The sequence below is a fragment of the Aythya ferina genome (genome assembly GCF_964211825.1).
Source record: "Aythya ferina genome assembly, chromosome: 10".
NCBI classification, from domain to species: domain Eukaryota; kingdom Metazoa; phylum Chordata; class Aves; order Anseriformes; family Anatidae; genus Aythya; species Aythya ferina.
The window spans coordinates 18,709,002-18,723,878 of NC_140306.1; the positions used below are offsets into that span (position 1 = coordinate 18,709,002).

The 14,877-nt window shown below is 40.0% G+C and overlaps 1 protein-coding gene across 6 annotated transcripts in view; it reads left to right on the plus strand.

Moving 5' to 3' along the window:
- FBLN2 (fibulin 2) overlaps positions 1-11,243 on the plus strand; it is a 105,055-nt gene extending 93,812 nt beyond the window's left edge. For all 6 annotated transcript variants that reach the window (XM_084530455.1, XM_084530460.1, XM_084530456.1 and 3 more), the window contains 6 exons: positions 1,837-1,965; positions 2,484-2,609; positions 4,010-4,126; positions 4,964-5,092; positions 9,134-9,257; positions 10,318-11,243. In XM_084530455.1, the coding sequence (XP_084386581.1) occupies positions 1,837-1,965; positions 2,484-2,609; positions 4,010-4,126; positions 4,964-5,092; positions 9,134-9,257; positions 10,318-10,675 (983 nt within the window). In that variant the 3' untranslated portion in view covers positions 10,676-11,243. The remainder of the gene's footprint in view (positions 1-1,836; positions 1,966-2,483; positions 2,610-4,009; positions 4,127-4,963; positions 5,093-9,133; positions 9,258-10,317) is intronic.
- The last annotated feature ends 3,634 nt before the right edge of the window (positions 11,244-14,877 follow it).

Genomic DNA, 14,877 nt, shown 5'->3' on the forward strand with positions numbered 1-14,877 from the left:
CTCTTTGCTGCCCATCATGATTTTTCTCCCAGGGCTCTCCAGGCTATCCTTTGCCAGTGAGAAAGTGAGGAAGATTTGGAAGCAGCAGAAGACAGGGACAGTTCGCATGTAGCTGAAGAAATTGAGAAACCTTCCTAATATAGTTCCAGGGGGTTGTTTCCTAAACTTAGGACATAGTAGTGCAGTCTCATTTGCTGTCTTATATAGCAGCCTGAAATATTATGGCTGTTACAAAAGGAAGGTCCAAAATACGTGTCTGTCTCAGCTGTTGTATAGAGACATTTCTTAAGCTGACTTTAATCAGGCCTGTTTCAGCAAAATCAAAAGGACAAGGTAAATTTGCACCACTAAGCCTGGTGAGCCTGAAGTTTTTAGGGTTACCACCATTCCAGCATCCAGTGTAATTTAGTGTAATCCTGATGAGATAATATCTGAGAACTAATTAAAGGCTGAAAGCAATGGAATACATAATTTTGGACAAACTCATGAAATGGTTGCAGTATGAATTAATTGCAAATAAAACAATTTACAGATGTTTATTTGCATTTTAAAACTTCCTTGGTCCGATGCTACCTTTGCTCTTAGAAAAAAATGAGAGGACAGTGTGTCAGCAGAAATCTGTGAGCCTGTCAGGAATCCCTTTCTGGGCGAGTGGTATCCCTGCCATCGCTAACCCCAGTGCCAGCAGGGACCGCATTGGTAGGAATTTCAGCCAAAGTATGGAAGAAAATATTTGTCTGCGCCTCTCACCAGGGTTGATAGTCCTCACTTCCCCAAATCCAAGTGTCTGTGATAAGTAACTTGTTTCCATTTCTCTGCCATTTACTCAGCATATGACTGCTTTCCTGAGCATTCTCCAAGGCTGTTGCTTGATGTGGAGCCACCCAGGAACCCTTTGAAATGAAATAGAATTTGAATTTATGGCTTCAAACAGGGCAGCGACTGAAAGCACTGCTGAAAGGAGAACCCCCCAGCTTTAGACTGCCATCCTAATTAATTGGACATGAACAGGGGCTTGGATTGTCAAAGTAGTTGAAGATGTGTATAATTGGAAGGAAGCAGGATCTGGTGGCTTAGGAAATGGCAGCACTCAGGGCTCGAAGAAATACCAGTTTCTGAGGGTTAATCAGATTTTTTGATGCTTGTCACAGATGGTAACAGGGATTTGTTAAATACTGATGAGCTATTTAGTCATATTGCAAGTCCTGTAAATCAGCCTGTATTGAAAGCTCTCATCTTTATCTGAGGATTTGTAAAATGAGGTTGGAAGTGGTGCATGTGAGTGGAGGAGCAACTAATTTGTTTGTATTGCATTTCAGATGAGAGACCATGAGGAATATAAAAATGTGAGTTGATTGAGAAAAGAAAAAAGATCAACAGTGGGAAAGAGCAAAAGGTAGACAGCAGAAGCAGCATTGAAAGGGCAGCTGGAGATGAAAATAGCAATTGCTTTAGTTCAAGGGATGAGCAGAATTTCTGGCTAGTTCTTGTTTTGCTTTAAAAGGCTTGAAGTGACTCACACAATGGCAGAACATCAGAATAGGATGTTTAAATGTCATGGTTTGATCAGAATCAAAATGTGTTTACATTGAAATGCAGAATATGCTGGAAAGCTCCACTGCATTTCAAGTTGTCATTTTGACTTTAAAATAATTTATTGCTTTTCAGAATAACTCAGAGATATGTAAAGCTGACTCAGAATAGCAGAGTGAGAAAAACTGATATTCTGTCTGCTTTGTCCAATGGACGACCCTAACAGTTTCTGTTCCTGTTACTGAGTTATTTATTTATTTTTAAAAACAGCATTTAAACTAATTGCTCCCTCTGGTTCTGCAGATGTGGACGAATGTCAAACTGGTGTGCACCGTTGTGGTGAAGGACAGATTTGTCATAATCTTCCTGGGGCTTATCGCTGTGACTGCAAGATGGGCTATCAGTATGATGCATTCAGCAGAACCTGCGTTGGTATGTAAGGCACAAGATCAGATGAAACAACTGATTGATTGAGCCTTGGACCTCAAGGCAGTATTTAGCACTATTGTAGTGTGCAGTTATTAGTTCTGCAATGCAGTGTCTCAGAAGATAATGGAATCACCTCCAAAAAGCTGTTGTTCAGTCAACCAGCCACTTAGAGCTCTGCCACTCTGTGCTATGGGTATGGACCAAGTGTCCTTGGTTTTAGTTTGGCTGCAGGTTATCGATTAAAGTCGACTGCAAAATATTTTCCTATAGGTTACGTTTCTCCTGCTGTGTAAATTTATCTTTCTGAAGTCTTAACAACTTTCTTCATAAGAGACCATGATACAGCATTTTGTATTTTATCACTACTGTACACCAATTAGAGCACAAAGGCAGACAGCATAAAACCTGGGGTTGCAGCTTTTCATGCTCTGCAAATCAGTCTCTGACACTTTTTAAAAACACCCTCCTGCATCTCCTTTGATGCTTTTGTTTATAAGGTGATTCGTTTGTTATCCTGGCAGATATAAATGAGTGCTGGAATTACCCTGGACGACTGTGTCAGCACACGTGTGAGAACACCCCTGGGTCCTACCATTGCACTTGTTCTTCTGGTTTCCGCCTGTCTTACGATGGGAAGCACTGTGAAGGTACAAGACATGTTTTCCATGAAGTATTTGTGCTGTAAACTAAGGAACTCTAGAGAAGTTGAGGTGAAATGCAAATAAAGTAAGCCTGTGATGTATGCGTGCTGAAATTTGTAGGTGCTGAATTAAACATTCAGACTGTCAGATAAGAGTTGTCAGATCCTAGTGCCTTGCACTCACCCAGTCAGCAATGCACCTGAAAGGCTTCCCCATTGCTCCCACGCAAGCAGTGTGTGTGCCCCAAGTGGTGGGCAAAGCTGCTGGGTCCACATAGCTGATTAAGTGTTGGTACATTATTACAAGTTTAAGACACAAAGATTCATTCTGGGCACTGTTTCTTTCTCCCTGTTTTCTTTTTACTGTCGACTTATTTATAGCAGTAGTCTCTAGCTTCCATGTTTTCTCAATAAAATGGCTAAATGATTGGCTGTTAATGTTCGACCTCTGCTTTTGTGCCTTCCCCAGCACAGTCACCATTTAGAAGCTATGTCAGATGGTTTGTTTAGGTAATTGGACTTTGGAAAGTACTGAAGTATAAAGAGCAGAAGGCATTGTGGTTTTAGTGAATGCTGAGACGCTCTTCTGGAGTTAAAGAGCATCTCTTATGAGAAGCCTTCCAATATATGTGGTTTGGATGTTTACAATGTTTACAAATTAATCAGCTCTCACTGCAATGAAAATCTCTCTTAGTCTTACTTTATTTTCTTTTATCAAAATTTTGAAGCTGATGTAAATTATTGTTTTTAAAATATATAGAGTGTGCAGCAATCAAAATATTATAGTGGCACATATTTTCTTCTGCAGTCACTTTTGCTGTGATTTAAACACCCAAAAATTCTCTAGGAGCTTTTGGATTTAATTTAAAATATTTCATCTAGAACGAAGCTTTCATTATTTCATCTTTTGCTTCTCCACTTTCTTCCTTTCACTCGTATACTTTTTCCTTTCCTTCCAGATGAGAGAAAAAGAATATAATACAGTTGAAATAGGAGACTTTTCATTCAAATTTTATTAAAAATGAATCTTAGTAGTGACAAAACTTGAAAGAAAAAGTAGATTTTGAATTGAATGGAATTTTCTGAAGCTTTCCATGATTTCTTAGGCAATGGTTACAGATTTTTAATTAACTGTAACGGATAAAGTCTGAAACAAATGTTTATATGCATATATATGTTTACATTGGCATATATAGAAATGAAATTTAGGTGGAATTCACATCCTTATGCTTCTTGGCATCCTGTCTAGGGAGCAGACACATCTTTGGGGGACAAATTCAAATTTGGGGGACATCCTTATCCACAACGTCCAGAAGGATCTAATAGCTGATCTTAGGGGCAAGAAATAGTGAAAGATTCTGTTCTGAACTGTTGTAGCAATTTCTGTACCTTTGTTTTTGGATACAGATGTGAATGAATGCGAAGCAAGTCCCTGCAGCCAGGAGTGTGCCAATGTTTATGGTTCCTACCAGTGTTACTGCAGGCAAGGTTTCCAGCTAGCAGAAGATGGTCATTCTTGTAAAGGTAAGGCTGCTGCTTGGTCAGGCCAAATTAAGTACGTGCACACTCTTTAACAGCAAGTGCTGTCCAAATTTCCACAACATCTAGTGCTGCACAGGTGATGCCTGAGGATGATTGTGAGTTACACCCCGCTGCAGAGAAAGCAAAAGAGAACTCCAGCTATTGGAAAATTCAGTTCATTTTCATGCCTACTTGGGGCTGGAAGATGTCTGTGTGACCATATAACCAGTGACACTACTGATTCATGGGCTACAGCTAATGACTGAAAAAGTTAGGAGGGAAGAGATATTTATTTATACTGCACAGGCTAAAACATTTTGCAGAGGCTGGGTGAGGGCTTGCTCTGCTGGTGGTGGGTTGCAGAGTGATCAGAATGGAGGCAGGAAGGGTTTCACCTTTTCCTCTTAAAGCTACCAATACTGACACATGCTTTGGAGAGTCTCTGTTCAAGAAATGCTGAAGAAACCCATGTTCTTCCAAGCACAAGGCAGCTCCCCAAGCAATCCTACAGGAAGAATTTCAGAGGTACCGCGATGAGATTTTCATACCCAGATGTGCCAAGACTTACTGTGCTCTTCCGTGAGTCCATGAAGCACTCATGTTCAACATTTCAGAAAGCACAATCAGCTGTCCAAGACCAATATCAAACCTTCATGGTTGCATTTTTTAAGAATATTTTATAAATGTTTAAGTTTATTTTATAAATTTGCCATATAAGAACTTCCTGGTGTTCTACAGCCACACTTTTGAGGTGACTGTTCTTTCTTTTTTTTTTTTTTTTTTTTTTAATGTGTTTGTAATTTTGGTGTTTTTTGTTGTTGTTGTTTGTTTGTTTTCCAGATATTGATGAGTGCACGCAAAGTGCAGGCATTCTTTGTACTTTCCGCTGTGTGAATGTTCCTGGTAGTTATCAGTGTGCTTGTCCTGAGCAGGGATATACCATGGCAGCAAATGGAAGAACCTGTCGAGGTAATGAGGAGCTTGATGAACTGAAAGCATTATGTCATGAAGGTTTAATCCTTGGAATGATCTAAGACATTACAATTACTCAATCAAATCTCCATTTTGGATATTAGTCATTGTTAAAAAGCCAGTATTTGACAAAATTGACAGATATTGGTATCTACAATGTCTTTTTTTTTTTTTTTTTTTTTTTTTCCCGTGCTATAAACAAGTAGTGAGGCAGCTATAGATGTGAGCTGGTTAAGTGCATTCCTAAGGGAGCTCCCTTCATCATCCAAACAGGGGCATCTGATTGCTTGCACAGGCAGTATGTGCACCTTGGCTCATCAGATCTGTTTATTTAGAGGTGCCAGATGTTCAAATCTGTGGCTTCATTAAAAGTTGCAGTTTCCTGCCCCAGAAAACTAGGAAAGAGAATGCAGGAGCTGTAATGGGGATTGGAACATTCAGGAGTCTGCCACATAGGCTTAAATACGTTGGTATTCGGAGATGTTAGTGTAAATGACATGTATCCTCCTCCCACACACCCCTTTTCTTCAGGATTATAGAAACATATTCTGGGTGCCTCGTGTTTTTCATCTGGTATGCAGCTGTCTGGTTTTGAAGTAAAAATCCCCCATTTCCAGAGGATGCACTGACTGTGTAATGATGATTGAAGATCTGATTACCTTTATGTACTCTACATGCATTCCTGCAGTCAGTTACGCTAACTACCAGGCATTTCCTGCTTTTAGTTTTTCAGGAACCCTTCACAGAACTTTTGGTTAGGTATCTCCTATTCTCCTGTGCTTAATTTCTCTTCTTAGTGGTAACTGTAGTGAATTTGCGCTGTGTAAATCATGAATGGCATAAGCATACTTGATCCTGCCTTTGGAGCAGAGAATTAAACTAAATGACAAAGAGAATCTTTCCAAGCTTTTTTTTTTTTTAATATGTTTTTGAGTATGCCTTCAGAACCCAACTTCAGATGTATCCAGGTGCATTTAAATCCTTATGTAAAAGTCACCTTTAGAAAACCTGCAGCTATAACTTTCCTGTTTTGTTTTTTTTTTTCTGTTAATTTTCAGTGCTGGCAGGTTAGTTGCCACTTCTGCCAGCACTGAGATTTGAGACGAGGATGTCTTCCAGAGTTAACAGTGTGAGTCACTGCATTAATCTGCCAGCACAGCTCTCCTGAGCTGGAGGTACCCAGGGTGCTCCAAGTGCTAGAGGTGAAAGAAAAATGTTTGCCATATGGACCTAGGGATTGCAATTGCATTGTCTGTCATGTGAAATCCTCACTGCATGCTCATCCTTTGTGCAAATGGCTTCTATTGTATAGACTAGCTCTGCTAAGAGTTATATGTTAATGCTTGCAAAAACTTTTCAAAGATCCTATACCATCCGGGACATGCACCCTTCTTAGAGGGTGAAGTCTACTTGCAAAACTTAGCAGATATGTAGCAGCTCTGTGGATGGCTGGGTAAGCTGGCACTTGGTCAGGCCTTGGAAGTAACCCCTTGGGTATGTGGCCCCCCTCTTTTTTTCTTTCTCTCTCTCTCTCTCTTTTTTTTTTTTTTTTTTAATGCAGTCATGCAAAAAAGCCAGTGCATGACTTGTGAGCTTTTAGAGCTCACAGACAGCAGTGCAGACTTGTGAGCTCTACAAGCGTGTAGTTACAGGTTTGGGCAGGCTTATGCACTGAGGTCTTCTGAACACATGCTCAGAGAAACAGTCTGTGAGCTGATGTCAGCTGGACTAAACTCAAGAAGATTATACTGGTTTCCACCAGGTGAGGATTTGGCCTCACTTGCTCATCATCTGACCGGTTCTGAGGAGTTACGGGTGGTATGTTCTTTGTACCCTTTTTCAGATGAACGAGCTGAATCTCATATAACAATCTCAACATATGGATCTTTTTGGAGAAACTGTGTATGGTATTTTGCAGCAGAGCCAAACTGGTGAAGTGAGTGTTTTCATGACAATGACTGCAATATGGAAGAAATTTTCTTTTCACCTAGGGGCACTTCTGAGAACCAGCAAGGGATTTAATTTACTTTGATTCTCTCTTACTTCCTATTGTATACTTTTCTTTGCAAGACTTTCAAACCAGTCAGTGCAGTGAATGAGATCAGTTCTCATCCCAGGGGAATGGAGGCAGAGGGAAGTTATAGTTTTCCTCCAAAGAGTCTGTCTCCTCTGTGACAACTGGCAGAATTGTGGAGTCCTGCACAGTTCACATGGTTTGTCTGTTAGCATTTATTTCATTTTAAAGCCTCCGTGCGTAGTCTAGACATTTGGGAGTACACAATGTGACTGTGAGGTCTTTGCCAATATTTTCTGCTCAAGCTGGATTCTTGTTATTGCATCTGGTTTTCAGCATTTTAAGGTCCATGGCTTGGGCTTGTACATATGTGTTATTTAGGTAACCACACTTATGCTCCAGGCCCCATTAAGTGTCTTTGAGCTTTAAATGTTCTCCGTTGCCTTCTGCAACTTTACTTATAATGGGGAGATATTTCTATATACAAACATATATATATATATATAAAAATGTGACTCTTGTTCTAACGTTGTTCTTAAGTTCCCATATTTTGTAATAGTCAGGCTGGTGGAGCTTAGGTCTCCTGGATTACGTAGCTGTACAGCAGTGGTTACTTTGATTTGTATTTGACCCCTACTTCAATCCAGAGCAACCTCCGTGCATGGATAAATCCTTCTGCTGACATAGCCCAGCTTCATCAACTCTCAAAAGGCAGTGAGAAACCCCAGTTTGCTTTTAACAGCAGTCAGTTATGTCCTGATGGCATTTGTTTATTCCTGAGGGATAACTTTTTACTTATAACTTAGCCGAGCAATAGGATGTGAATGACAAACGTGTAGGCAGGCATAGGGTGTCCCTCCCCAGTCTGTTTTATGGGATCCCTTTGGGGAGGGGTGTCCCCTCCTGCAGGCTGGGTAACCTGGGGGATGCTCATTGGAGTGGGGTGTGCGGGTGTTTTACAACCTCCTCCATGAAGGAGGATCCATTACAGTCACACACACTAGGCAGTGTGTGAGGGGTTTATAGCAGTGCCCTTTCATTGAGGACTGTCCTTGGTGCTCACACACAGTGCCTGCAGTGTGCACAGGTCCATGCAGAGCTCTGCCATGTGAGACCACTTAGCTGCTTTCCCAGCTACTGACTTACTGCACGTGCACTGTGCTCATGCTGAACAGCATATGAGCGTTGTTTAGAAACACCTTGCAAGACATAGCCCTAGGCAAGGAACTGTGGTTCAGGGACTACCACTGACCTGTGAAGCTGGTAAAGTTGGCCCATCACTTTCAGGAAACTGTTTAAAAACTATCTTCCTTCGGAACTGCTGAGGAAATCTTACACAGCAGCTGGGGGGTGAACAGCAGCTGCGGGGTGGTCTGAGGAGTTTGGGTTTCCTCTGTCTCAGACTGCCTCTATCTGGTTATTATTCTGTTCCCTTTCAGCCTAGCTTATAATATTCCTAATGACAGATCTCTGACACATCAGGAGCAAGAGAGAAAACAACACAGACAGTTCAACAGTTCAGTCTAGATGTTCGTGTTTGTTTTGAACCTTCAATGTTTTGTTTTATTGCAGAAGGAAGCTGCAAGACAGGAGGATCTTGAGCTTTAAGAACTTTTATCCTTCTGATGCTTATTCTCCACTGAAAGTTAAACGCTGTGTTGCGTCAGAAGTTTCTGGAATGAGAATAGCTAGATTGTAAGGAGTGTGGAAATGTTTGCAAAGCACATGTAAAGAAGCAAACCTCCCCTGTGGCAGAAGGCCAGCCCTGGCCATGCCATGGGTGGTTGCAGCTGGCCACGGCCTCTGCTACGCAAGGGAAGGTCTCTGTCCCAAAGCATGGAAAGGATCACATGCTGCTCACAAAGAAGAGTGGGCTCCCTTGTTTATTGCATACAACACTGAATGGTACCGTCAACTTCTATTAACTGATAATGTCAAGGAAGGAATTTTTTTTTTCCACGGAAGACATATTGCAGCCAAGTTGTGATTACTTACCCTATCTTTTCCCTTGGATTTCTTCTTAGATATCGATGAATGTGCAATAGGAACCCATAACTGTTCAGCTGCAGAGTCTTGCTATAACATCCAGGGCAGCTTCCGCTGCCTGTCCTTCGAGTGCCCTTCCAACTACAGAAAAGTGTCTGACATGTAAGTACTGGGGTGCAGCAAACTGAGCAGCCTTGTCCCCTGGCTGTGGACTGTTACGTAGTGCTTTACCTTGGGGGTGGTTGTACATGGTTAGAGTTGGAGCAACAAGACTTTCCAAATACAGAGTTTCTGTCCATTTTTCCCTCTTCTTCCAAACTCTAGGGCCTCTCTGCTCTCCAGCTGCTGTAACAGCAGTCACTGGAGCTTCAGTCATGCTTTCCCATGCTTGCCACATCTCTAAAAGGACTGTGTTTGCATTTAAGTTTAAGAAAATACTCCCTGTTGCTTATATTATTGCAGTAACTGCTAGGCTGCTCAGTGCACCACTTTCATAGTGGTTTTAGGGTTCCCTGTTTAATATAAAAATTGCATTTCCTCAGGGGTGGTTGAAATGTTGAAGGGGGGCAGGATAAGAAGCTTGACAGGTTCCAGAAACATTGTAACTAGTAGCACCAGGTTCCTAAACCACTGAGAGGTCTCGGGTCCCCAAAATCTTCCTGTCTCAATGGCTGCCAGCACTTTAGAAAGCCAGAGGAAAGACAGAAATATGGAGGAGCATGGAGAGAATCTCCTTCCTTGAAAAGTGCAAAGCCATATTCACCGTAGGAAATCACAGTTGCTTTATGACTTAAAACATACTTTTCCTGCCTTATAGAATTAGAAGCTTTGCTTGAGGAGCTTGCTTTCCATTCCCTTGTTTTGGTTTTCTTGGAGCACTGTCCCAAGCTTGTGCTGTCAATGATGTATCACAGACAAGCTCTGTGCTGCTTGCAGCATGACTCTGGCTCTTGCTGTGGAGCTTCCCAACACATCTATTCCTGCCCATGATCATTGTCTTCCACTGTTGTACTCTGACAATTATATCATTTGCCAATGCTTTATGGGCACTGTAAAAGCAGAACAAGCAAATAGTAATTACACAGCTGGTAATGTTTGGTGCTCCTCTTTGTTTAGCACAGGATGAAGACTTTGTTGACTTTGCACTTCTCTGAAATGCATATATTTTTACCTGCTATTACAAGGACACTGATTTTTTTTTTTTTCATCTTGCTTCTCTTAGGAGGTGTGAACGAATCAGTTGCTTTAATTATCTGGACTGCCAAAATACCCCAGTGCGCATTACCTACTACCAGCTGAACTTCCAAACTAATATCATGGTCCCAGCTCATATTTTCCGTATTGGACCATCGCCTGCCTATGCCGGAGACAACATAATCCTCACTATCAACAAAGGAAATGAAGAAAACTACTTCAGCACTCGAAGGCTGAACTCATACACGGGCATTGTCTATCTTCAACGACAAGTGAAAGAGCCCAAAGACTTTTTGTTAGATGTTGAAATGAAACTGTGGCGTCAGGGAACATACACTACTTTTCTTGCCAAAATTTACATTTTCATCACAGCTCATGCATACTGAAGCATGTATTGACATTGGAATTTATTGGTGCTATGCTCTTTACCTGTTCTACCAAAGCTTAATACTGTTGAACTGGCATTTAATGTATCTAGCCTTTATATTATTTTTCTATCATTGCTTTAAACTTTTTTTTTTTACTGGTTGTGTAAATTAAGTTAATTTTTTTCTTTTTTTTTTGTTTGTTATGTAATTCTTCACATCTTCATTTGACAATGAGTGAAAAAAGGGTTAGAAAGGCAGTACATACATTATGTTAAATGCTGGAACCTTTTCTTAGAAATTATTTTTAGGTTTAGTCACATCGGCAAGGTATTGCACTAGAGAGGAAAGTTGTTCACTTGGGAGCATTGCTGTTTGCCATTAAGTTGAAAAACCTTGAGCAATTTCTCTTTGCTACACAAACTTAGTTTGGCCCCTGAGGTTTCTCTGTGTTGAGATGCTGCGTCAAGAGCTATGTGCATACATTGATGGTTAGCTCACCTCATATTACAGGTTTGTTTCCTCCTTCCGTCTTTTATAATATGTTGCCTAAAAATATATATAAATAAAAGAAAACTCCACGAGTGAACAAGCCTATGATTGAGCCTTGCTTTAGTAGGACTATTCATGTGCTAAGTTTTTGCAAGACCACGGCCTTCAGAGTGTATCATGCTTTAGGGTAAAAGCTTGCTTTGCCATTGCTAGTAGTTGTCATAGGTTCTTGAATTCCTCTCCACACAAACCCATTCTATTTAGGTTACTATAGGTGTAGATTAGATGCACTGTAATTCTTAAAGGAATGTTTTCCAAGAGAAAACAAAGAAATAATAAAATAATCAACTACTGTCCCTTATTTTAAATCTTGGGTGTACCACTGAGGAATTATTTGCAGTTTTAAATAAACAAAAGGGGAGTTGCTTCTGTTCTTCAGGAAAATTACTTCAGTTGTGTTACCAAATCACACAGAGGAAAATGGTAGTTAAATTGGCAGAATGTATTATGCCATTTAGAAATAGCACAACTTAAGTTTTGAGCTGGATTTCCTCTAGTTCCACAGGAAACTGGATGAAGTCCAAAGCTCTCAAGGCCAGATGTGGTAAAGCTTAGTATAATCAAAGTATTTGTTAGAATTTAGAAATGAACATCAGACCTTCTCTTTTTTTTCCAAAGAAGAAAAAAAGCTCCAGTGTTAAAATTTACTGAGCTTCCTTTGTTCCAGCTATAATTACTCTGTAAAATGTTTTAACGGAAAAACATAGCTACAATATAATGATGTTTACTACACTGCGGTTTAATAATCTATTATTTTCTACAGTCAATCTTGTTTTGAGCAGCATGCCCATTTAAAAGAAAAAAATCTATTCTTCTGGCTTTTTATGTCATGATCAACACTTTTATTATTTTTGTAAAATATTTGTTTGAAGTGCATCTTAAAATCTTGTGATCACTACCTGTAGGCTGAGAGGAAAGATGTACTGTATTCATTATATCCCAAGGCCAACTTCTAGCACTTCCAGTAAGTTACTTCTTTAATTTGGCCTCCCTCATCAATAATAAAGCAGAAATCTTTCTGTATCTAACATCACAAAAACCCATTACTAGAGAAAAATAGTTGTATTTTACAGTTGTAAAATATGGGATATCTGTAAGTTTGCATACATCAAGCTTTTCTCTTTTTTTTTTTTTTTTTTCCTATAAAAATAATTTTGTAATAGTGTTCTTCCATCTATCTTTTGTTTTCCATACTTAACAGTTTCATAAGCTTTTAGCAAGGAAGTGCCAACAGAGAAACATATTTATGCAATTTGTCATCTCAATTAATACATATCTTACAGCTACAGGCCTGGCAAGATGAAAAGGTGACTGCAAGGAGTAGTAGGAGAGCCTTCCAGATTCATTACACAGTATACATGTTAAGTGGTGAAACATTTCTCCATGCCCCAGTGGGGCACATCAAGAGTCACTGAAACCCAGAGTTTTCCATCAGCATTAGTATTTGATAGACTGTAAATGATATTCAAGCCTTGACAGTCTTTCTTCTCAGAGAACAAATGGACAAGCCATTTGTTACTTGGAGACCTTCTGCTGACTAAAAACAACCATAGTCAATCATATTAAAGATCTGGCAGTTTGTAGCACAGACTTTTCATTTTCTAGACAGGTAGTTGATGAAGAAAGTTTTAGGAAAGGCTTTGCATACGATTATAAGAGAAATGCTATATTGTTTAAAAAAAAAAAAAAGTCTTCATCAGCACTGTGTGCAGCAGGCATTCAATATGGGTATAAATGGTTGCTTAGTGCAATGGGTCAAAGCAAAGGAAAGGCTTGTGGTAGATAATTGCACGTGTTCCCAAAATTGGAAATGTGCTTTATGTGACCTTTCTGAACAATGCACGTTCTGTTTAATTTTTCAGGTTATTTATTCCCTATCTCTTTGAAATCTGACCTCTTTGTAGTTGTCATTAGTATATCTTGGGAGATCCAATGATTCCAGAGACTGTGGAATTTCAAAAGTACCACTGGAAGGAAGAAGAAATGAAAACCCGTGTGTGTCCTGGAGGCTTGAGTGGGTCAATTACAGATTGACACATGAGGTTTTCTTTTGGCTGGAATATAGTTAACAAGTTGTTGAAATGCTATAAATAGCAGTAGATGTGTGAGAAAGATATTTGTAGCTAGTATTTGGAATTATTTCCTTTTTGCACCAGGGAGGAACTATTTTCCTATCTCTGTGTGTGTGAAAAATACATATATGTGGATTACTGTAGGTGCTGACTAGTTGGGGCTAGCTTTCTTCTGTGAGCCTGTTATAGAGAAGAGGCAACAAAATGCTCAGCTTGTGCCCTGCTTGTTGTCCTCGCAGTGGAAGACAGGAGTATGGCTGTCCATCACGGAGAGCAAGCTGTAGACTTCAATGGTCCAAGCTTCTACGATTAGCTCTAAGATCCCACAAACAGAACTTTATTCACCTTTATTTCTCTCCTCCTTTATATCTGTTATTCCTTAATAATGATTTAGGACAGAAACATATTTCAGACTTTTGGATTTTATGGTTTGGATCATTCTTTGAGGCTAAAGCTGTAAAAGAGAATAAACTGCAATAGGTTTTAACATCAGAGCATGAGAGTCTCCTGCGCAAATGTCCCTTTGAAACACCTGTAGCAGCACAAGTGTAGGTATTCCAGAGAGCAGGGGAAAAAACAGAGCTTCCTTCTGATTATTCTGCTGTGAGGAGGATTTGGTCAGGGAGGCAGCTCCTTTGTGCACACACTTCACTGGAGGAGGCAGGACAGAAGTTCAAGAGCCTCCTAGTGATGGGAAGTACATGGTGCTTCTGTTCTTCTATAGGCTGCCTCCGCATGCTTGTCTCAGCTCTGGGAGCCTGTGTGTCATTATGAAGCTAGCAAATTGTCTCCTGTGTCACAGCCGTTAGGCTTTTGCTGATACTGACCATCTGCCAGCAATTGGCTTTTGGGTGGAGATGGCCACAGGTGAGGGCCATTTCCATTCTGTGCCCACTGCGGCACTGGTTGTGCTTGCATTCTTTTTCTGGTGTATGGTATCAGGGGCTGTAGTGCTCTGAAAAATGTTTTTCACAATTCAGCCAGAACTAAGAAAAAGCTGAAAACTGCATGCACAAGAGGAAAAGCAAAAGGAGCAAGGTTTTTTTTTTTTAAAAAAAAAAAAAAGGTATGTTTTTACAGCTCTTCGGTACAGTGATAAAAAGGGTAATAAAGTTCATTTTCTATGTGGTCCTAAGTAAAGGTTTGTGTATGTGATTAAAACTGATGTCCTTTATGTGTGGGTAAGTTTTCTTTTTTCCCTCAGAACTTTGCAGGGTGCGAATTTGATTTCATCTAGCTTGGAGGATCTGTGGAATCTGTTGCAGATTCTTTGTCTCCCCCTTTATTCTCTATAGCTAATTTTATTTTCATTTTTTTCATCTTTACATTGTTCCCACCCAGGCTATGAGGAAGAGAAAGTTCCAGCTGGGGAGAATTAGAATTCTGGGGTAAAAATAGATTTTGAGGTTAAATAAAAAATATCTTCCCAATTTCAGTGTTCTCTGCATGATGGAGACATTCATTTTGAAGTGGCTATTGAAAACTAGGATTTAATTATATCCTGTTCCAGTGATGTGAAACTGAAGTCACAAACTTGAGCTTTCTGTCTTCTAAAACTCTTTTATTTTTTATTTATTTATTATTTTTTTTTTGCATTTG